The sequence below is a fragment of the Leucopleurus acutus genome (assembly GCF_964270905.1).
Source record: "Leucopleurus acutus genome assembly, chromosome: 4".
Lineage (NCBI taxonomy): Eukaryota > Metazoa > Chordata > Mammalia > Artiodactyla > Delphinidae > Leucopleurus > Leucopleurus acutus.
In genome coordinates, this window is record NC_139146.1 from 82,888,828 (window position 1) to 82,913,208 (window position 24,381).

The 24,381-nt window shown below is 31.4% G+C and overlaps 1 protein-coding gene across 1 annotated transcript in view; it reads right to left on the bottom strand.

The window, feature by feature from the left end:
• Window positions 1-24,381, bottom strand: part of TECRL (trans-2,3-enoyl-CoA reductase like) — a gene marked incomplete at both ends in the record, with an annotated part of 92,007 nt that overhangs the window by 65,077 nt on the left and 2,549 nt on the right. Inside the window, one exon of the mRNA XM_082837904.1 lies at window positions 659-710. Coding sequence (XP_082694030.1) covers window positions 659-710 — 52 coding nt within the window. The remainder of the gene's footprint in view (window positions 1-658; window positions 711-24,381) is intronic.

The window sequence follows — 24,381 nt, forward strand, 5'->3', positions numbered from 1 at the left end:
CTGTGGGGCAGGTGTATATGGGAACTCTGTATTTTCTGCATAATTTTTCTGTGAATCTAAAACTGCTCCAAAAATTTAGTTACTTAAAAATTGTTACCTAATAATTATAGACATTATCACTATGTTAACAATTATAGCTAAACTAATTGAAAAGTTGTAAAAATAAAAGAAATCTCATATAATTATTTCCCGATAAATAGTAACAGGAGATCTCTTAATGAGATCTCTTAAATCTAGCTATTAATAAAATTAAATAACAATTTAAATGCATTGTTTAAAGAATTTCTATGTGGAAGATATTTGACTAGTATAAATACTGAAGTAAAAATTTGCTCTATATTTGCTTAAATGTAAAGAAATACCTTATATTGATTAATGCCTTTCACATATAGGAAGTTTCTTGTTAGTATGAAAAAAGTTCAAATAAAAAACTGAAAGAGTGTTGAAGATTAAAATGTGAATTAGAAAGTTAGATATGAAAATGTTCACAATGAAGAAGTGTTTAGAATAGAATAGAATATTTCTGAGTTCCATGTAAAAATATGATTTCCACACACTCTTTCCATCGTAATATTGAACTTATTCTTACAGGTAAATCTTAAGCAATTTGAGAAAAAAAAGACTGTAATATAAATTCAAAATTGTGTATAAAACTTACATGCTTTGTGAAATTTTTGTTTCACGTCATGAATAGTAGATTTTTGTGTCACCTGAAAAATAAAATAGAATTATAAGGAAAAAGTGTTCATTTGTTTGCTACATATTTGTTTAAGAAGAAAACATAATTTAATATATTCAAAATGTAAAATAAGTACAAAATATCCAGCTTGTTTTGTTTAGCTCTTTGGGCACTACTGCTTTGACAACCTTGAAAATTTTCATCAGTATAGCTTTTTCCAAAGTTTTATATTTGTATATAATAATAATAGTATAATCATGTGAGTTCATCCAAATTTTTATCTCAAAATATACTTTTGAATTTTCTCTGCCCATATTATTAAATTTCTGGTTTCCAAATTGATGAGACTATCAATTAAAAGTATGAGTAAATGCAAAAAGAGAAAAAATATATAGTAAAAGAGTTTATCAGAGGAGGCCAGGGATATAAAATTGATTTACATGGACAAAAGAGGGAAATGTTTACTTCAAAATATTATAAGAAAAAAAAATATATCCTATCTAAACCCTGTAGTTAGTTATGTTTTTAAAACTTCCATCCAAAAATATAATAGGTCCATCAAGAATCTATGTTAGATACCTTTTTTTTTTTTTGGAATCTTTAAGTATATTATTGTTATTTGATCCTAATCTACTAAAATTACCTCTTTCTAATGTTAGAAAAGTGCATAAGGGAAAAATATTTCTTCATCTAAATAGGAAAATTCATGATAAGAGTTTTATCCAAACACCTCAAGCCATCACAGTACTTTTTGACTTTCTGATTTTGTTCATATCAAACTTGCCAACTGAAATTCCCCTCTGCCTCTGATTCTTCACTGGCTTATGAAAAACCCAACAATCCTTCAAAGTCTACATCAAAGACATTTTCATGATCATGCAAGTCAAATTTATTTCCTTTCTCTAAACATGTATAGAATATTGCATACATTATTTTATTTTTTGCTACACTAAAAATCTTCTTATGGCTATTTTGGAGGACAAAATGAAAAAAAAAGTGCATAAAGGGATGCCACATAATAATACTCCAGGCAGTTCTTATTAACATTATTATATTATATTTAATATTGTATTATATATCAAAAGCATGATGATGAATACATTTCTTTTACTATATTCCACTCCCTCCCATAACCAAGTGTGTGATATACCATTCAGAACTTTTTTCTTATTTTTTCTATTTATATAGTTTACTAACAAGAAAGTCCTAAGATTTGGGCAATGAAAAATGATATTAATTTCCAGTTATGTTATGCTTTAAATAACAAAAGAACCCTAAATGATTCTGTTACTATGAAATTTTAAATTGTTCATAGCATTTTCCTTTTCTGGAATATGTTAGGAAATATTTGAAAAAGTTTTTAGAGAGGGTAATATATATTTATTTGTGTGAACATGTCATATTTCATTTTAATTTTGATTATTGCATTTGATATTTGAATTATATTTTTAAAAGGGAATGATTTGTTTTAACAATGTTCATTGCTTTATTTCACTGTTACTTAATCACAAAGCACTATTATGTGTTGTGTCCTCTAACAGAGATGCCTAAAATCCATATGCTATCTCTACAGTAACAAATACCGGTCCATCAGTCTTTTCAAGGGCATCTAATTTTAAAAAAATAATAATTTTCATAATTAACAACCCCTCTGTTAGGATTTGCTATATGCTTAGCTTCTGCTTTATGAGGGCACATAATCTTGTGCTTACGCGCTGGCAGTTCCAACAATCTATCAGGTTCTTGAAAACAATGATCTTGTGTATTGCAGTTTGTGTCTCAACATGTAGCACACCACATAGCATATAAGGAAGTGTTAAGTCACTTTTGTTGAAGTCAAAAGTAAAGCTGTGAATGCAAAGTCACATGAAAACAGAAGCTCCTTGATCTGATATGAAGTGTTTCACAAGTAGATTACTATGGAAAAGCTGTATGTTTTTTTCCCAAACCAGCATACATTAAATGACAATATTCTAATTTATATATGCATATTTTTTCCTGAATTTACAAACTTTCAAGACTAAGATTATGTTCTCCTGAAAATACCTACATGTGGGAAGTGGGTTGTTATTAAAAGCTTTCTCACAAAGTTTTAAATTTATTTTTTTAATTTTTTTAAATTACATTGGACTTTCACTTGTTAAAATGTTGATTTTGCATAAATCTTTGAGAACTGACCTTTCTGGAGCAATTTTAGTCAAATACAGCAGAAAAGAATATAATTAACCATTAAATGATTCAGACAGCGTTGCTCAATTAGCCACAAGACTATGCTTGATCAACTCTTTCAGTACTTTAGCTGTACTCAGAACACAAATAGAGGAAAAGATGATAATTAACAGAGCATATAGGACTTTCTGATTACTAAATTGATGACTCTGTAGCTTCATCAAGAAGTTTATTCGTAATAACTTCTACTTTTTAGTCAGTTTTACCTCTTAAAAAGGACAAACTATCATTACAATAATGTATTCACTTTTATATATCACCATTAATTGTGCAGATGGAAGAAATAAGTATTCTGTCATCTGAAATCCTGAAATTCTCTTCATTAATGTTTCCTTCTAATTAGAGGAAATTAATCTTAAAATGTTAAGTACACAAGGTAAATGATGTTTGAAACAGAAATTTACCTCTGAATTTCAACTGATCGTAGTTGAATTTTGGGTCATCATTACTTTATTCAACACTTAAGTTGATGAACTTAGATAAAGCTTTTCACATTCAAGTGAAATTTAGGATTTGCTTGAATTTGCCCCCTGTGAAGATACTGCAGTATTTCACAAAAAAACTTTTTTTTTGCACTATTACTAATTTTTAAAACTATATTTTAGCCGCTTTCTCAGGAACTCCTTAAAATGAACAGATATCTCCAGAATACTGTTTATCCCACTTAGAGAAATGAAAATTAAATAGTAAGGAAAAATAACAACTTGAAATTTGTTTGACAGAGTAATTGCAAAGTGCAAACCAAAAATTGTTAATGAACTTTGTAAAAAAAATGTGTTTACTAAAGACACAGAGAGACTATATAGTATACATAAAACAAAAAGACACATAGAATATATAGTTGCATATACATTACTCAGAATGGACAGGAAGTTTTCTGAGTAAAAATATATTATTTTACTAGTGAATAACCTTCAGATTGTAACTAAGATACAAATAAGCAATCTATATGAAAACATTCTTATAAATTCAGAATATGTTTGATATTTTATAGAATATCAAGAATTTTTGCTATGAATGAAATTGACATGATACTATAGATATGCAGAAATATCAGTTTTAATAAGGTTTAAACATTTTAAATTTAACTGGATTTCATTTACTATTTAAGAAATTAGATAATTGTTTTTTTAGCCTATCAATTTTATTTCTTTATATACTACACTGGATTATTTAAAATGAGTTTTTGTTATGTCAAAATAATATATGTACGTATATACACATATTTTTCAATTTTTAGTATCATAACAAATGGTTCTTTATATGTTGCAATAACACATTTAGTCAATTCATTTTTAAAAAAGAAAATAAACATTAATAAATTCTTTATAATTTTTATCATAGAAATTTTCAAAAATATATTCTTCTGAAATAATATGCTTTTTTTTAAATAAAAAACAAAAGATACTTTATTATTATCCTAAAGTTTCATAACTGGAAAAAATTTATTTGCACATTGTTTTAATATAACATTACCCTGATGATATTGATTTTATTTTATTTATTTAATTTTTAAAACATCTTTATTGGAGTATAGTTGCTTTACAATGTTGTGTTAGTTTCTTCTGTATAACAAAGTGAATCAGCTATATGTATACATATATCCCCATATCCCCTCCCTCTTGCATCTGCCTCCCACCCTTCCTATCCCACCCCTCTAGGTTGTCACAAAGCACAGATCTGATCTCCCTGTGCTATGCAGCTGCTTCCCACTACCTTGAATAATAAGCTTTCAAATAAATACTTTACTCCCCAGTAAATTATGTATAAATATAAATTTTATTTAGGAGTATAGCCTAGATATTATTTATTTTCTTACTACATATACATATATATCATATAAATATTATAAATATGAGTAGAGGGAAAATATGGTGAAAAATATGACTGAATATCTGATTTTATTATATGTAATTTTTGTATAGTTATATTATTTCAACATTGCAGACATAAATAAAATCTCAGCAGCCACTCTAAAACTAATATTTAATTTTTATAATCCTTCAATAAAATTAAATGTCCTTTAGTGACTAGAATATTTATTTATAGTATTTATTGCAAAGCCATTTCATTTCTATTCAATATGAAAATGGTAGTCTTTATATAATATGTATTAAATAAATGGTTATTTCTATACACTTGTTTTCTGTCTTATAACTTGAAATTCTAACATATGGAAAATAAGAAAGAAAATTTAACATTGCAACTAGAGTTTGATACCCTATCAAAATAAAGAAAAAAAAAGAAATATGTTTTATTAAAGTAGAAAATAATTCTTGTTTTATAAAACACACAATTTTCCATGGTGAATGGTCTTTCTGGAATATTTTTTAGGATGTATGATTTATAAACTAGGCGAGGATATTTTAGGACTAGAGAGGATCATGAAGACCACAGAATTAAAAGCATATATTTAAGAATAAAATAAAGCCTGGTGAAATGTATGATTACTTCTTAGATGACTTTGATTATGCTTTCCTATTGCAGGTTTGTGATGTCAAGAAAATAATCATTGCATTCAGGAAAGTTTAGACTTAATACATGATATTAAAACATGATATTACTGAAATAAGGAAGCTCAAATCCTATTTAAATGAAGTGGTTTCTGTATAAATACTGAAGGACTATTTCAAATAAAATAGTGTTACCTATGGGCAAACTAATAAGTAATCATTAAGAAAACAATCTGTTAAAAACACTATGATAAGTTTTACTTTTTCTTTTCCAATTGTATTCCTTTTATTTCTTTTTCTTCTCTGATTGCCGTGACTAGGACTTCCAAAATTATGTTAAATTAGAGTGGCAAGAGTGGACATCCTTGTATTGTTCCTGATCTTACAGGAAATGCTTTCAGTTTTTCACCACTGAGAATGATGTTTGCTGTGGGTTTGTCATATATAGCCTTTATTATGTTGACGTAGGTTCCCTCTATGCTCACTTTCTGGAGAGTTTTTATCATAAATTGGTGTTGAATTTTGCCAAAAACTTTTTCTGCATCTATTGAGATGATCATATGGTTTTTATTCTTCAATTTCTTAATATGGTGTATCACATTGATTGAGTTGTGTACACTGAAGAATCCTTGCATCCCTCGGATAAATCCCACTTGATCATGGTGATCGTGTATGATCCTTTTCATGGTTGTTGGATTCTGTTTGCTAGTATTTTGTTGAGGATTTTTGCATCTATATTCATCAGTGATATTGGTCTGTAATTTTCTTTTTCTGTAGTATCTTTGTCTGTTTTGGTATCAGTGTGATGTGGCCTCATAGAATGAATTCGGGAGGGTTCCTCCCTCTGCAATTTTTTAGAAGAGTTTGAGAGGGAAGGGTGTTAGCCCTTCTCAAAAGGTTTGATAGAATTTGCCTGTGAAGTCATCTGGTCCTGGACTTTTGTTTGTTGGAAGATTTTTAATCACAGCTTCAATTTCGTTACTTGTGATTGGTCTGTTCATATTTTCTGTTTCTTCCTGGTTCAGTCTTGGAAGGTTATACCTTTCCAAGAATTTGTCCATTTCTTCCAGGTTGTCCATTTTATTGGCATAGAGTTGTTTGTAGTAGTCTCTTATGATGCTTTGTATTTCTATGGTGTCCGTTGTAATGTCTCCTTTTTCATTTCTAATTTTATTGATTGGAGTCCTCTCCCTCTTTTTCTTGATGAGTCTAGCTAAAGGATTACCAATTTTGTTTATCTTCTCAAAGAACCAGCTTTTAGTTTTATTGATCTTGCCTACTGTTTTCTTTGTTTCTATTTCATTTATTTCAGCTGTGATCTTTATGAATTCTTTCCTTCTATAACTTTGGGTTTTGTTTGTTCTTCTTTCTCTAGTTCCTTTAGGTGTAAGGTTAGATTGTTTATGTGAGATTTTTCTTGTTTCTTGATGTAGGCATATATAGCTATAAACTTCCCTCTTAGAACTGCTTTTGCTGCATCCCATAGATTTTGGATCATTGTGTTTTCATTGTAATTTGTCTCTAGGTATTTTTTGATTTCCTCTTTGATTTCTTCAGTGATCTCTTGGTTATTTAGCAATGTACCTAATCTCCACATTTTTGTGTTTTTTACATTTTTTCCCCTGTAATTGGTTTCTAATTTCATAGCGTTGTGGTCAGAAAAGATGCTTGATATGATTTCAGTTTTCTTACATTTACCAAGGTTTGATTTGTGACCCAGGATGTAATCTGTCCTGGAGAATGTTTCGTGTGCACTTGAGAAGAAAGTGTAATCTGCTGTTTTTGGATGAAATGTCCTATAAATATCAATTAAATCTATCTGGTCTATTTAGTCATTTAAAGCTTGTGTTTCCTTATTAATTTTCTGTCTGGATGATCTGTCCATTGTTGTAAGTGAGGTGTTAAAGTACATCACTATTACTGTGTTACTGTTGATTTCCTCTTTTATAGCTGTTGGTAGTTGCCTTATGTATTGAGGTGCTCCTATGATGGGTGCATATATATTTATAATTGTTATATCTTCTTCTTGGATTGATCCCTTGATCATTATGTAGTGCCCTTTCTTGTTTCTGGATGACATGATACTATACATAGAAAATTCTAAATGTCACCAGAAAACTACTAGAGCTAATCAATGAATTTGGTAAAGTTGCAGGATACAAAATTAATGCACAGAAATCTCTTGCATTCCTATACACTAATGATGAAAAATCTGAAAGAGAAATTAAGGAAACACTCTCATTAACCATTGTAACAAAAAGAATAAAATACCCAGGAATAAACCTACCTAAGGAGGGAAAAGACTTGTACTCAGAAAAGTATAAGACACTGATGAAAGAAATCAAAGATGACACACACAGATGGAGAGATACACCATTTTCTTGGATTGGAAGAATCAATATTTTGAAAATGACTATACTACCCAAAGCAATCTACAGATTCAATGCAATCCCTATCAAATTACCAGTGGCATTCTTTACAGAACTAGAACAAAATATCTTAAAATTTGTATGGAGACACAAAAGACCCCAAATAGCCAAAGCAGTCTTGAGGGAAAAAAAACGGAGCTGGAGGAATCAGACTCCCTGACTTCAAACTATACTACAGTGCTACAGTAATCAAGACAATATGGTACTGGCACAGAAACAGAAATATAGATCAATGGAACAGGATAGAAAGCTCAGAGATAAACCTATGCACCTATGGTCAACTAATCTATGACAAAGGAGGCACGGATATACAATGGAGAAAAGACAGTCTCTTCAATAAATAGTGCTGGGAAAACTGGACAGCTACATGTAAAAAATGAAACTAGAACACTCCCTAACACCGTACGCAAAAATAAACTCAAAATGGATTAAAGACCTAAATGTAAGACTGGACACTATACAACTCTTAGAGGAAAACATAGGAAGAACACTCTTTGACATAAATCACAGCAAGAGCTTTTTTGATCCACCTCCTAGAGTAATGGAAATAAAAACAAAAATAAACAAATGGGATCTAATAAAACTTAAAAGCTCTTATGAACAAAGGAAACTACAAACAAGACAAAAAGACAACCCTCAGAATGGGAGAAAATATTTGCAAACAAATCAATAAACAAAGGATTAATCTCCAAAATATATAAATAGCTCATGCAGCTCAATATTAAAAAAAAACAAACAACCCAATCAAAAAATAGGCAGAAGATGTAAATAGACATTTCTCCAAAAAAGACATACAGATGGCCAAGAAGCTCATGAAAATCTGCTCAACATCACTAATTATTAGAGAAATGCAATTCAAAACTACAATTAGGTATCATCTCAAACCAGTTAGAATGAGCATCATCAGAAAATCTACAATAAACAAATGCTAGAGAGGGTGTGGAGAAAAGGGAACCCTCTTGCACTGTTGGTGGGAATGTAAATTGATACAGCTACTATGCAGAACAGCATGGAGGTTCCTTAAAAAACTATAAATAGAATTACCATATGACCCAGCAATCCCACTACTGGGCATATACCCTGCGAAAACCATAATTCAAAAACAGTCATGTACCACAATGGTCATTGAAGCATCATTTACATTAGCCAGGACATGGAAACAACTTAAATGCCCATTGACAGACAAATGGGTAAAGAAGAAGTGGTACATATATACAATGGAATATTACTCAGCCATAAAAAGGAATGAAATTGGGTCATTTGTAGAGACGTGGATGGATCTAGAGACTCATACAGAGTGACGTATGTCAGAAAGAGAAAAATAAATATTGTATATTAACACATATATGTGGAACCTAGAAAAATGGTATAGATGAACCAATTTTCAGGGCAGAAATAGAACACAGATGTAGAGAACAAACGTATGGACACCAAGGTCGGAAAGCGGTGGGGGTGGTAGAGGTGGTGTGATGAATTGGGAGATTGGGATTGACATAGATACACTACTATGTACAAAATAAATAACTAGTAAGAAAAAATTATATGTTTATTTAAACCGAAGTACAATTCTGGCAAACTTTTTGATAGCAACAATAATTAAGTTCTGTAATATGTCAGCTTAAATATAATTCCCAAGGCCCTTAGTTAACTTTAAAATCTAGTATGAATGGTAAGTATAATTTTGGATATCTGGGTAATTTCTAAGTAATATAGGAGGCTCAAACATTGGTCATGAGGTGTAGTCTATATCTAGCTTTGCTTCTTATTTTTATATGTCATGAAGTAGGTAGATCTTTGTGTCAGTCAAATTGCCACTAAGAAGGTATAAAATGTATATGTGTAGCAGTGGGGGTTATTTCATGTGTTCTTATAAACTCTTTCGGTTTGTGTGAAATTGTGATTTATATTAAGAAATATATATTTTGTCTTCCTTTTGTTTCTGGCTCCTAAAACCCTTGGAACTTCCTAAGTGATGAGCGTAATAAAGGTGTTTTTTGTTATGTTAAAAAGAAAAAAACAAACAAAAAAAAAACCCTGTAGTGATCAAATGACAATCATATTCCTTTCCAAATAGTCACACATATTATTACATGAAAATTAACTATATGAAGAAAATAGTTAACAAATGAATGATATTCTACTACCTATTGATTAATCATTCAGCTTCATAATCATAGGGAAAAGACTTAATGTATCTATGCATAATCCAAATTAATTTATATTCATTTCTTTGAAAAAGATGATTTTTCCATAAGTAAAAAAATTCTACATCAATAATACTGTCCATCAAAATATAAATGCAGATAAAGGGGAAATAAAAAGTCCATGTGATATATTTTAAATCTAGTCTGAATTTTCTTTTCTTTTTTTTTTTTTTTTTTTGGTAGAAAGGAAAGTTGTTTTTAATCAGAATTCCGGCAATCTGGGGAGATGGTGGACTCAGTGTCCAGTTTGAATTTTCTTAATTGCAGTTTGTAAAATGTTTCAGGGCCATATTTAAGTGATATAATTGCCTAATGATAATCAGAATAAAAAGTCTTGGAAGAAGTAAGCATTTATAGTCCATTGAAAAATTATTGCTTAAAACATAATTGGTTTCTATTTATTGATTTGCAGTGACAATGACAAGAACATTTACCAAAGTGGCTTTGCTTTTAGTTGTAAATGGAAAAGGTGATGTTTATGAATACTTCAATTATAAGTGCCATGAAATATATTTTGAATAAAGGCTCAAATATAGTGAAAATAGCAATGAAAGTGATAATAATAATGGGCTCAGTATTAGTAGTATCTATAATCTGTTTTGTATATATGTACATATGTATATAATATTTATTAGTAATAAAAGTATATGTTATTCTATACTATTGTGGTGATTGTAAAATTGGCCACAATATTTTGCAGATCCTCCCATCAAGAACTAGAGTTTATTTCCCTGGACATTATATTTAAGCTAGCCTTATTATTTGATTTAACCAAAAGCATGTGTTGAAAGTGAGGCTGTGCAAGTCATGAATCTAAGACTCGACAGGTCATGTATTTCTATTCTTTCTGCTAACATCCTCACATAAAGAAGCCCGAGTTAGCTTCCCCAGTGATGACAGACACATGGCCCTGTTGCACCCTTTCCTAGAGCTCACTCCCAGATCAATCACCCAGCTACCTGGCAGCGGGCTTGAGCCCAGCAGACATCAGCAGATCTGCTGAACAACTATAAGCTAAACCAAATAACAGAATAATGAGATAAATAATGAGATAAATAAAAAACTTTATTTTAAGTTGCTAAGTTCTTGAGTATTTTCTCTCAAGTGGTAAAGAACTATTAAAAACATTAATCATGTAAGGAGGACAAGGAAAAGAAATTTATTGCTCAACCGTTTCATTGTACAGATTACAAACAAATTCAGAAGGGTGATGTTTACTTTTTAAAATTGTACAGGTTTGTAAATCACCTGCGATGTTAACTCTGTTGTGTAATTAATTTTTGGCTTTTTTCTACTGACGATGTTAAAGAGATATGTCAATTAACTTTTAAAAAATACACTCAAATGTCAAAGTCTATATGCAAAAATGAAACTAACATGGTACCACTGTGAAATATGTCATATGTTTAGTTTTATAATAAATCTGAAACTATTCATGACTCCATAAATATTTAACCTTAATATTCAAGATACCTAGTATTTGCTTTTGAAAGATGCACAATGCAGTTAAACTGAATTTCAGCAAAAACCAAAACAACACAAAACAAAAAACAGTAACAAAAAATATAACCAAAATCTTATACTGCATAAGATCTTAAAACGTGAGGTTTTTTTCCCCCGGGTGATTCAAGGAAATCCACAGTTTAAGATTCATAGTATCTCTTGGGAAAAGAGTTATTATGGGTGGCCAGTTTTCTAGAAATGTAGGATTTTACCTACCTCTTTATGCATCAAATATTTAAATCCATCCACTTTGAATAATTTTCTTCCTAAAATATATTTATTGCCCTACCAAAAGAAGGATAATTTTAATGGTTCTTAGAAACTGAATATCTGTGGCATGTTAGTTATTTTAGCAAATATTTGTTCTATTCATCATTTCCACTTCTCTAGAAAGTGATGCTGGTTGTGTTGGACTTGGCTCTTTGGCTTGCTTTGTACAATGGAATGTGGACAGATGAGGCAATGTCAATTTCAAGCCTTAGGTCCTAAAAGGCATTATGAGCTTTCACGTGACCATCTGGGAGCTACTGAATTCTACCATGACAAGTACATGTTCTGGAAGCTGGCTCTCATTTCTTAACTTTTCCCTTCATTCTCTTGCTACAGTGTCACTTCTCTTTTTTGCTTATAAACCAGGCATCCAGTATTGTTTCAACTAAGTAAATCTGTGAGTAGAATTTGAATGAGAAATTGGGGCTCCATATATGATTAAAGTGAATGAAGTTTGGAATATGAATTTTGGAATAAATAACTTCATTGCAAAGAGTCCGCTTACTCTGGTAGATTTATAATTGCTCAAAATACTTGTTGTCCTTCCGAGGGCAGGCCTTCTAGAGGGAATAATTGGTATCTCTACCATGTTGAACTCAGCCCTGACACAGATTGACCAGTGAAATATGAGAGGAAAACAAATGTTTAATGTCCAAGCAGAAGCTTTACAAGCCAGAGTGTAGCTCACCAACTGCCATGGACTGAATGTTTGTGTGTTCCCAAATCCAAATGCTGAAATCCTAACCCACAATGTTATGTTATTAGGAGCTGGGGGTCTTTGGGAGGTAATTATGTCATGAGGGTGGAGCTTTCATGATGGAGTTAGTGCCCTTATGAAAGAAACTCCAGAGAGCGTTTAGTCTTCTAAATAAAATAAGAGAATGGCAGTCTGCAACCCAAAAGGGGATCCTAACCAGAACCTGACCATGCTGGCACCCTGATCTTGGACTTCGAGCCTCCAGAACTGAGAAGTAAACTTCTGTTGTTTAAAAGCCACCCCGTCTATGTCACTTTTTATAGTAGTCGAAACTAAGATGCCTCCTCTCTGTTCACTCTACTTGGAAACTGACATGATAATGACAATGACAAGAGCTGCTTCATCAACCTGGTTACAGAACAGAGAGCTCAGAGCACAGCCACAGCTCATCCACACTGGCATGCCACGAGTGAGAATTAAACCTTTGTTATTGTCCATCATTGATTATTTGGAGTCATTGCTTAATTTAGACTGAAAGTCACTCTTACTTGTTTTATAAAATAAATTTTACTTGTTCAAAAATTTGTGGGACTTTTTTTAGATAACTAGATTAAACCTATTGATGTGGAAGGACTCCATATCTTATAACCTTGATAGATTTTAAATGACTTCCAAAACATCAGAGATCACTTCAAATTTTGAAGTGATGGTCATAAACTTCTTTTTAGCTACTTCAAGATTTATGTTACAGTTTTTAAAATGTGGAGAATGTGAAATGAGTTTCAAGAAAAAAATAATTAGGGAGGAAAACCAACTTTAGAAAGTTTATATTATTAATTAATTGTTTGACATCAAACCACAGAGATAGATGCTACAATTATTTCTGCATCACTGGCTCACTGCCTTCATAAACACTACTACAGAGTGCCAGCCACTGAAAGTGATTGCATTACTTTTCAAATTTCACTGTGTATTGCATGTTCATGGACAAATTCATCAACAATTAAACAAATTCTGAGTATATTTCATCTTAGAACAATGAAACATTTATTATTTAATATGCCTGAAAATCTAAAAAATGTTTGATGATTAAGTGAGCCATGAAGCTTCAATACCTTCATTACATCATTTTACATTACGTCCTGGGTAAAAATAAGACATGCTTTATCTGTAAAGCTGATCTAATGCATTCTCATGACTTTGAATGCCATGTATTTTCATACCCTCAGGTGTATATCTCCAGCACTAACTTGTTTTCATAGCTGCAAACTTATATATACAACTAGATATTTAATACATTTACATGGATATCTGACAGTGATCACAAATTTAAACATCCAGAACTGAATGCTCTGTGGGTTAAGCCAAGAACTGTTTCTATTCTATTAATGACACTAATATTCAAAGAGTTTTTCAAACTAGAATCTTTTTTATAAATGATGAATTTTCAACTTCGTTATCTGAGAAATTTCAGAGTTCTATTGATCCAACCTCCTATATTTAGAATCATCCCCCTTCTGCTGCCCATTTTATTCAATATCTCCTACTAAAAATACACTAAGTACTCATTAAACATTCACTGAAGAAATTAATATCCAGTGAATAGGTGGAGTATCTAATATAGTCAATTTATTGAATTATCTTCTTTGTATAATAAGATATTTTATTAACCTGTTTTACAGTTTTCTGTATGTGTTTATTAAAATATTTTATTTAAAATTTGTTTCAGTTTTATTGAGGTAAAATTAAAAATTAAATGATAAGATACTTAAAATGTACAACACGATGACTTGATATACGTATACATTACCCCAGTGAGTTAATTAACACATCCATCACCATACATATTTACTTTTTGGTTTTGATGAGAACATTTAAGTTGTACTCTCAGCAAATTTCAATTATACAATACAGTGGTGTCAGCTATAGTCATCATGTTATACAATAGATCCTCTGGCCTTATTCATCTTATAACTGAAATTTCATACCCTTTTAACAACCTCTCTTTATTTCCTCCAACTCCCAGCCAACAGCAGTCACTTTTCTACTCTCTGATTCTATGAGTTTAACTTAAAAACAAAATCCACATATAAGTGATACCATGCAGTATTTAGTTTTCTCTGTCTGACATTTCTTTTAGCATAATGCCCTTTAGTTTCATTCATACTGTTGCAAATAACAGAATCTCCTTCTTTTTAAAGGCTGAATAATATTTCATTGAATATATATACAATGAATATATATATATACACACAATATATTTACATATTTTCTTTATCCATTCATCTGTAGATGGACACTTAGGTTGTTTCCATAATACTGGAAATAATACTTTGTAAATAATACTGCTTTGTAACTAATACTTGGCTTCTGTAACTAATACTGCTATAATCATGGAAGTACAGATATCTCTGAGATAATGATTTCACTTCCATTGGATATATACACAAAAGTTCGATTATTGGATTATATGGTAGTTCTGTTTTCCATTTCTTGAGGAATATCCATACTGTTTTCCATAGTGTCTGTGCCAATTTGCATTCCCACCAACTAGTGCACAAAGGTTCCCTTTTCTTCACATCCTGGCCAACACATATTATCTCTTGTTGTTTTGATGATAGCCATTGTAACAGGTTTGAGGTGATATTGTGGTTTTGATTTTCATTTTCCTGATGACTAGTGATTTTGAAAATCTTTTCATGTACCTGTTGGCCACCTGTATGTCTTTGGGAAAAAAGTCTATTTAGATCCTTTGTTTATTTTAAAGTTGGGTTATTTATTCTTTTGCTATTGAGGTATATGAGTTCCTTATATATTTTGGATAATAACCCCTTGTTGGATATATGGTTTGCAAATTTTTCTCCCATTTCATAGGTTGTCTTTACATTTATTGATGGTTTTCTTTACCATGAAGAAGCTTTTTAGTTTGAGTAATCCTGCCTTACTGTAATCCTACAGTTTTAAATAGAAAAGGAAACATTACACATATATATGTATATATACACATATATATATGTATAACTGTTTTTCCTCTCTCTCTTTGTCTTTGTTATATTTTTCTAATGATGAAAGGATCACTAATATTGAAATGACAGAATCATGACTCTCATCTTTAATTCAAGTTTCATTGAATGCACCTGTCAGAATAGTTTAGGTTGTGTTGCAAAACTCATTGGTTTGAAACAACATATGCTATGTTTTCACATGCACTACATGTATATCACAGGTTGACTGATGCAACTACTCTGCATTTTCCTTAGTCTAGGATCTATATTGACATAGCAGACAACATATGGAAATTGCTTGTTTCCAAGGCAACAGTTAGGGGGAAAAATGGTAGTGAAATTAGATTAGGTTTTTAAAGCTTCCCTCAGGAAATAAATACATGTCTTTCACTCTCATTTCACAGAACAAAATCCGTTACTTTGAAGAGGTAGGCAAGTTTAATTCTACCATGTTTCTGTGTGAAAACAAGAAAAAATCTTAATAAACAGCACCAATATTTACCAGAGTTTAATATTTACCTTCTGATCAAATAGTTGGTCCCCTATCCTTTACTTATGAGTATCCTTTACTCACCCCTATCATTTACTCAAAATACAACATCATGTCCTCACAGAAGCAATGAAAAATTCTTTTCAATTATGGTATCAATCTCAATGTCCAAGATGTCTGAATGATGTGAGGTATTATGTACTTATGCAACTCAGAGACCTATGAACTAAAAGACAAGGTATCTGCTCTCCAAGAGCCCACTTCCTACCCATGGATGTTGAGAAACCAAGAATGCTTTTAATGCTTCTAAAGTCAGTGTCCAAAATGATTAAAATTTTATTATCTAGAATATTCTAGAAGGCCATAAAACCAGGCACTATTTCCATCGTTTCTCTGTGTGTCTTAAGTAAGAATACACAATGCATGTTATTTTACTCTCATGATAGATAGATATAGGTATATAGATATAATGTTACATATATATTTCAAACATTATTTTATACATGCTAGAGAGAGAGAGAGAGAGAAGAGAGAGAGGGAGGAGAGAAGAGAGGGAGGCCAGAAAATTTAGTTTTTTTCAGGTTGGGGAGACAGATTATGAAATATAATTCATTTTCCCTGCTTTACATAAGACATAGGCTTTCCATCATTGACCAAGAAAGACATTAGTTTCCTAGGCACATGACAGAAATAAAATATAGTCAGCTCATCAGCTATTAAATAAATATAAGATCAACTATTTTGTTACATGAATTACAAAGTTACCTCTATCACCAGTGTGATCTTATATATAGTGTCCATAAAATCATGATAGCAAATAATAATCAAAATTCCTTCCCCACTGCATATGTCAGGCAGTTTAGTCTCTGTTCCTCATGGTCCAGAAGTGGTACCTATTAGGCACGATAACATTATCGTTCTCCTCATTGTTGTACAGTTAACATTTTTTTGAAACTTTTATCAGTTTCTTTTGAAACTAGAAAAATTAGTCTTCAGTAGTTATGCAGGGCATAGGCTTCTAGAGTACACTCATCTCACAGATTTAAATGTAGAAAAGGCAAGCACAGAATTTGTAGTTCCAATTGACAGTTTTAAATGTAAAATGTTTTCACTAAATACACCACAACATAAGAATAAAAAGTATTTTACAGGTAAGGAATTCTACCTCTGGACATATGTTTTCTGGCTTCTGTAAATTGAACAGACTCTAGGTGACAAAGTGATAATGCAATAACAAAACTATTTCACCTGCAATAACAAATGCCAAATACTATTTCACCTGGCAATATTGTGGAAACTGATAGAAACTGTATATTTTTAGTATATTTTTAGTATATATAGTATAGTTACTCTGTTTTGCTACATATACTGTGGGTGTTCAGTGAAGAATCATGTAGAGTGTAGATCAGTCCATATGTTAGAGATGATGATAATTTAAACTTGGATGGGTACAGTTCAGTAAGGAGATATATTGTGTATAGAATGAAGTGATTTACTGATTGATTGCATGTAGTAAAAACAGGGAGAGATTCTAGAGAGTCAGCAGCTTGATAAACTGGCTCAGGTGAGACTTTCTCCATCAGTTCATTAAAGAATTATATTCATAGGTGAATTCTCTATTGATGAGGACACTTTGATCATATTGCAAACACTTGCTGATTGTTGGCCTCTCCAACCTCCCAAATGAATAACTTTGAGGCAATAAGCAGATATGGAAAAATTGCACATTCCATCACATACACATTATGCATCATTTTAGTGATAAGTAGTATGTGTAAATAGAAGAGCCATAATCAGGCAAAGAGGAAATGAGTGTGTTTCTATACAGAAGTAAAGCTAACCTTTGAGTCCAGATTTTTTTTCTATTATAATACAGAACAGCCTCAATATCAGTTAACTAGAAAATTAGGTATTTTAGCCAAATTGTACTTACGTACTTAAACTGACATGGAGCATTAAGTTATTGAATTCTATTATCAACAAAGGCCTAGGAAGACATTATGTCTATACGATGCCAGAAATGCCAACTGAAAAGTAAAAGCAAACAAGTAAATTTATGGATCTATTTATTTATAATTACAAAAAACCTATTTGATTTCTTTCTTCCCAGTTTGAAATAAAGCCAGTTTTATTTTAGCAATCAACACCTCAGGGTTTGTGGCTATTCTTGCTGTTTGTGTTCTTATCATGTCAAGAGTTAAAAGAATTCTACATAAAATAGCTCTTTAGATAGAAATAGTTTCTCAGGGATTTTAGAGTGAGAGCTTTTTGAAACTTTTCTATCTATAAAAAAGTAGTAGCCTATATCTGAATGATTGCCTCAGGATTCTATGTTAAAGTTGCGATTAAATTAAATTCAGACTATTACAGGATTTTATTAAATAAAGTTTATGAGAAGCAGATAATAAATATATATTTAATGGCACACAGATCAGTATTGACAAGTAAAGGGCTCAGTTAGGCAGTAATTCATCAAATGTCTTCTAAAAGGATATTACTAACTACTTCACATTTTGATTTTTTTTAAAAAAATCAAATAACCAATAATTACAATTCAGAGACACCCAACATGAAGTAATATTACATGGTTATTTGGGAGGCAGTAAAAATGTGTAATGAGAAAACAAACTACAATAAGAAAAAAAGGAGAGGTAATAATTCAGTCTTTTTACAATATGATGTTAGAATGATGAGTTTATAAGAAGGCAGAAGTACAGCATTCCTTGGTTTAAAAGTAAGATCAATTCTGAAATATATGTTAGCTAGATATAGTAGGCAGTTCAAAATAAATCTGTCTAAAAGAGAACTAACCTCTCATAGGAAAATAAATGTGTGTGACATTCATAGGCTTCATAGGCTTTATGTGGTGACCGACTGGTGGGCTCAGTTTACTTAGTTGAATCCCAGTAGATCAACAGGGATTGAAAATTATTTAATGACTGTCAGTTTAAAAATTCACTAATAAAATATAGTATACTAATGGTATAGAACCTGAAAAGTGTACATATTTGAAGTTCTTAAGTAGGTAGGGAGTTCATCTTTGCCTTCCTTCCTAAATTCTCCAGAGGTGTGCTTATAGCAATATGCTTTCAGTTAAAGCCTGAAAGGCTGAGGATGTAAGGCATTTAGAGGAGATAATTTCTACTTTAGGAGATTGCCCTTTACTGTTAGAGCCATCCCCAGGATGATCGTTCAGTGTGCTGGGACTCCTTATAACAGGAAGAGATTTCTAAAGCCGCTTTCTTCAATAGAAGAAAAAAATCATCCCTCTGTGCTCAGCACTTTGTTCTTACCTCTACTTTAGCTTAGGTTATATCATCTTGTGTTGGACTATTTACATGTAATTATCCATTACAATATGGTGAACATTGGAAGAGGAGGGAACAGATTTTGTGTGGTTTGGATTGGTTTCTATGCTGATGTTCCTAGTGTCTATTAAAGGGCCTACCAACTAGAAGGCTGGTATTCTTCAACGTATATGAAGAAAAACAGGGAAAAACGAAAGTAGGAAGGAGGGGAGGAGAGAAATGGAAGGCAGGTGCTGTTCTAGGATTATGCCCCTGCAAGACATTCTTGTAGGTACTTGATAATAGTCAATTGAAATCATTTTAAGGGTAATGTTACTTCAAACAATGATTGCCTCAAAACCTTTGAGCTCATATCATGTAGCCATGCAAATAACATAGCTTTACATAGCTTTTACAGCAGAAAGTAAAATGCAAGTACATCTTCTTAGCTTAACTGTAAATAAAAACAGTTTTCTTAGATGGTGATACAATTGGAAAGTGGAAAAATATAGACATAATTTAGTTGATTATATGTAATACTAGATATTAGTTTTGTAAATTCCCCTCATGAATAGTTTTCTAGAGTATATTTATTTTTTTCTCTACTATTAAATTGACATGCAATGTTTGTATATCCATTGGTATCTTTCATGGTATAACATAGTATAAGTAACCAATGCATATTATTTGGACTATGAGAGTAGGATACAGAATTCTAGAAACTGATACTACAAAGATGGGTCCCTGTGACTATGTTTTCTAATTCTAATGCTTCCTAATCATTTCAGAAAGGGATAATAATAGCTATCATTTTTAAATGCCTAAATTTTTATAGTCATAATAGAAAAGTATCAATTCAGTTATTTTCCCACTTTAATGGAATAATAATATTTTAAAATATATTGCCACTATCTAAAATACAATATTCATTAGCAGAAAAATAACCATGTGGCAGACAAGATGTTACTTTTTGCATACAAATATAAAATCCTTAGATACTCCTGGAAGATAGATATTTACCCTACTTTGATTTGTAATTTACCCTACTTGGAAAACCAAGACTCAGAGTAGTTAAGTAATATGTTAAGGTGATAAGACATTAATGATTTGCAAAGCTCAAGTGCAGACACAAATATGTCTGACTTCAGAGCATACACATTTTTACTACATTGTCTCTCATCACATTATATATTTGGACTATATATTGTGACCAAATATATATAATAGATCTACATTTTCTGAGAGAAATATAAGTCAGAGCAGATAATATTAAACACTGATTTTTTTGAAGTTAGAACCACATGCTGTATTATGGAATTCTCAAGTATATATAAAAGAGAGGTTGACATTGGGGATCCTCTGGGTTCATATAAAATGATTACATTACTTACCTCTTTGGGGAGGAACTATTTATTTTAATTTCTTAATTATTAATGATGCAAAAATTTGAGCATATTTTGTCTTTATTATTAAAAGGAATTTAAAATATTTTTAATTTCTAGGTTTGAATATTAAATAAGGCTATTTTATATTTATATATATAAAATAGAATGCTTAAGATCCTTCCTACCTCTGTCCTGAAACACATTGTATTGGAAGTCAGATGCCCTAATCATGAAATTAAATAGAACATGAGAATCTTGGCTAATGGAGGTCATTAATCTTTCACATTATACTGTATAATAGTTAAGAGCAAGGCACAGAATGTGTATTAGCCAGGTTCAAAGCTTGGTTCTAACACACACTAAGTTCTTCTTTTCGAGTCTCTGTGCCACCTTTTCTTCATCTACACAGGGGAAGAATAATAATATCTAAATCCTTTTGTAGAAAAAGATAATAAGGGGCAGAGGTATTAGACCATATCCAAGAAAAAACAGGCCAGAGTTATATTAAAATTGTAGTCTATGTAAATCCAAAGGTCATAAATTTTCAATTATATCATTCTGCATCATAAGAAATAGGATGAAGGGGATGGGGGTGGAGAGGAGAAAAAAGGGAACAGGCATGGGAAGAAGAGAGCAACAAAACAGAGGAGGAAAAGAGGAATAAAAAACATAAGAGAAGGAGAAAGGAGTAATGGAAGAGAAAGAAGATATTGTTACTTGCTTACACATGAAATTCTGAAAACTGCCATTAGGCCATTTTAAGGCAGGTGCTATTCTCATTTTACAGATGAGCAAATTAAGGCATAAATATGCTAAATCGCATGTACAAGGTGAAGTATTAAAAGTGGCAAACTCAGACATTAAGAATTCTCAAATTTTCTAACCGAAGTATTAAAAGTACAGTTTTTATGAAATCTTACTACCCTATTATTCTCTCTACAGTTTTCTGGTGAACATTGGTATTTTTATCATTAAAAGGATAGGAGAATTTTTGAGTACTTTATTTTATTCATAAGAAGCTTTTAAAAAACTTTTGAGAATTTTTACTTAGCGTATATAGGTGATAGAGGGCTCTTGAGGTCAAGTTCCTTGAAGAAAAGATTAAAGAAAAAAGAATGTGATGATATTGGAAATGTTTATCAACCCTAACATTTTAGAGTTCTTTCCTTGCTCTTGAATCATCCACTTGTCACTAGATAAGCTTCTGACATTTTAAAAAATAGAAGTGAGACAGGAATAGTTAGCAACTGGAAATTATTCCATTTTACACTGTTAAATTTTTAAAATGTATTTTTCATATACATTTTTGATGTTCCAAAAAATAATTAAGGTGATATTTAACAATATTTTTAAAAAATATGCTCTCCATTTTCATAATTCTTTATAGTTATATTATTTTAATTATTCATGGGAAATAACTACATCAGTTAAATATTCCCATCTGCATTTCCTTCTTTATGAAGGGCTTGTTAGCCTTTGTAATCAGAACATGACTATTTGTTAGTAAATTATACACAGTACAAAGTTGAATTCTATACATTTTTGTTGGGAGCAAGCCGAGAGGAATTTGGGCATTCAGTGGAATGATTTAATTAAATGTCCTTTTCTGTGAATATATTTACATTTATTTGATTGATAATTAGATTTAGAAAATAGTAAAAAGTACTTTCAAATATCATACTCCTCCATCCAAAAACTGTCGCTGCTAAACATGAGTGCATTATCAAATCCATATATCCCTTGAACAGGCATTGATTTATTCAGTAAATATTGGTTAAACCCTTTCTTTGGGCCAAGCACTGTTTTAATGTTGGAGATACAGGAGTGAAAATACCCAAAGCCCTGATTTTGTGAAACTAGAATAATAGGGGTAGACCAAATAATAACCAAAATGAAAAAAAAGGAAAATAAGCAGTATGTTAAATAGTGATAAGTGTTAGCAAAGAAGTAGAACAGGGAAGAGTAATAGAGGATACTGGCAGATTTTGCAATTTTACACAGGTAAAGGTCCCCAAGGAAAAAGTGACAGGTAAGTAAAGACCTAAAGGAAGACACTGACTAGTTCTGAGTAGGGAATGATATTATCTGACATGATTTTAACAGGCTAGTTCTGGTTGCTATGTAGAGAATATATTGAATGTGCTAAGGACAGAGCAGAGGAAAGATTTAGAAGTGCGGGCATTAGAGGTGGTGAAAATTTGTCAGTCTGGATATATTTGAAAGTATCAAAGAAGATGGATTGTATGTGGGCTGTGAGATTAAGAGATGAGTCATGATGCCTCTAAGTGTTTGGTTTGAGCTATTTGAAAGATGTAGTTGCTACTTGTTGACTTGGAAAACTCTGTGGAAAATTTTTTTGGGAAGACCAAGCGCTCAGTTTTAGATACACCAAGTTTGAAATGCCTAGTAAACATCCAAGTAGATGGATAGATAGATGGATGAATACACAGATACATAGATAAATACACAGATAAATGCATACATAGATAAATGGATTTGTATTTCAGGGGGAAAGAATAAGCTGTAGTTTTATGTTTATGAGTCATCAATATGCAGATGATATTTAAAGCTATAGGACTCCATAAAGTTAATGACTAAAGATGTGGAAAAGTCCTGATGACTGAGTTGGTGACAGTCCACACCTAATAAGTCAGATAATGAAGAAGCAGCAGGAGAAAAGGGAGAAGCGAATGATGTGGGTTTTTAAAAAATGTGTGTGTTATTCTGGAACTCAAAGAGCAAACATGTTTTCAGGAGAAGGATGTGCTTAGCAGTGGCAGATGTTGCCCATATACTAAGTAAGTGAAGCATGAGAACCGACCTTTGGATTTAGCAAGGTATTTATTACTGCCTCACTGGTGACCTCAGCAAGTTCATATTCTGAGAAGTGATAGAGGCAAATGCCTGAATACAGTGGGTTCAGTATAGAATGAGAAGAGGAAAATGTGTACAGACAACATGAACACAATGAAAGTAAGGAGAGAAATGGGATAGAAGCTGGAGAAGATAATGAAGGCAGTAGAAGGATTTGTGGTTCTTTGGGGTGTGTGTTTGTGTGTGTGTGTAAGTAAAAGAACATGATTCAATATGTTTTCTTTAATCCAAGGAATTCATTTAATGTTTTTGTCTTATGAATATCTTGAGTAAATACTTTGTCTATTCTGAAGTTAAAGTTATAATATCTAGATGCAAACAAAATTTCTGAGATCAGCATATATTACTAAAATACATACATCCTACTCATATTTGAAAATTCATATCTAACAAGCATTATACCAGATCATGTCAATAGGCAATTGTCAAGAAGTCAAATTTACAGACTGTGCCAGTATCATGAGTTTCATCACTTATTTTTTCTTGGATTTGTATGCAGATTAAATTTCTCTTTCCAAGTGATTATTAAATTAAAAAAATTAGTTTCCCTATTACGTTCAAGACACTATGCTAAATGTGTTACATATCTTACTCTTCACTATAGGCTTACAAAATAGATTTTATTAACCTATGTTCTAAATAAGAGTCCTGGGGATCAGCAATTCAGTGACTTTCCCAAGCCTTTGATAAATATGACTGATGTAGCAGGGATTCAGTCCAGGTATACGTAGTTCCAAAATATATGACCTTCAACCTTGACTACTTTATAACATTATAGTTACTGAAAGACAGGGACTAATTTATAAGCAACACTTCTTTTGTATACTGGGTAGAACCAAGTCTAATGAGAGGCAATTAACATGACCTTACTCTTAA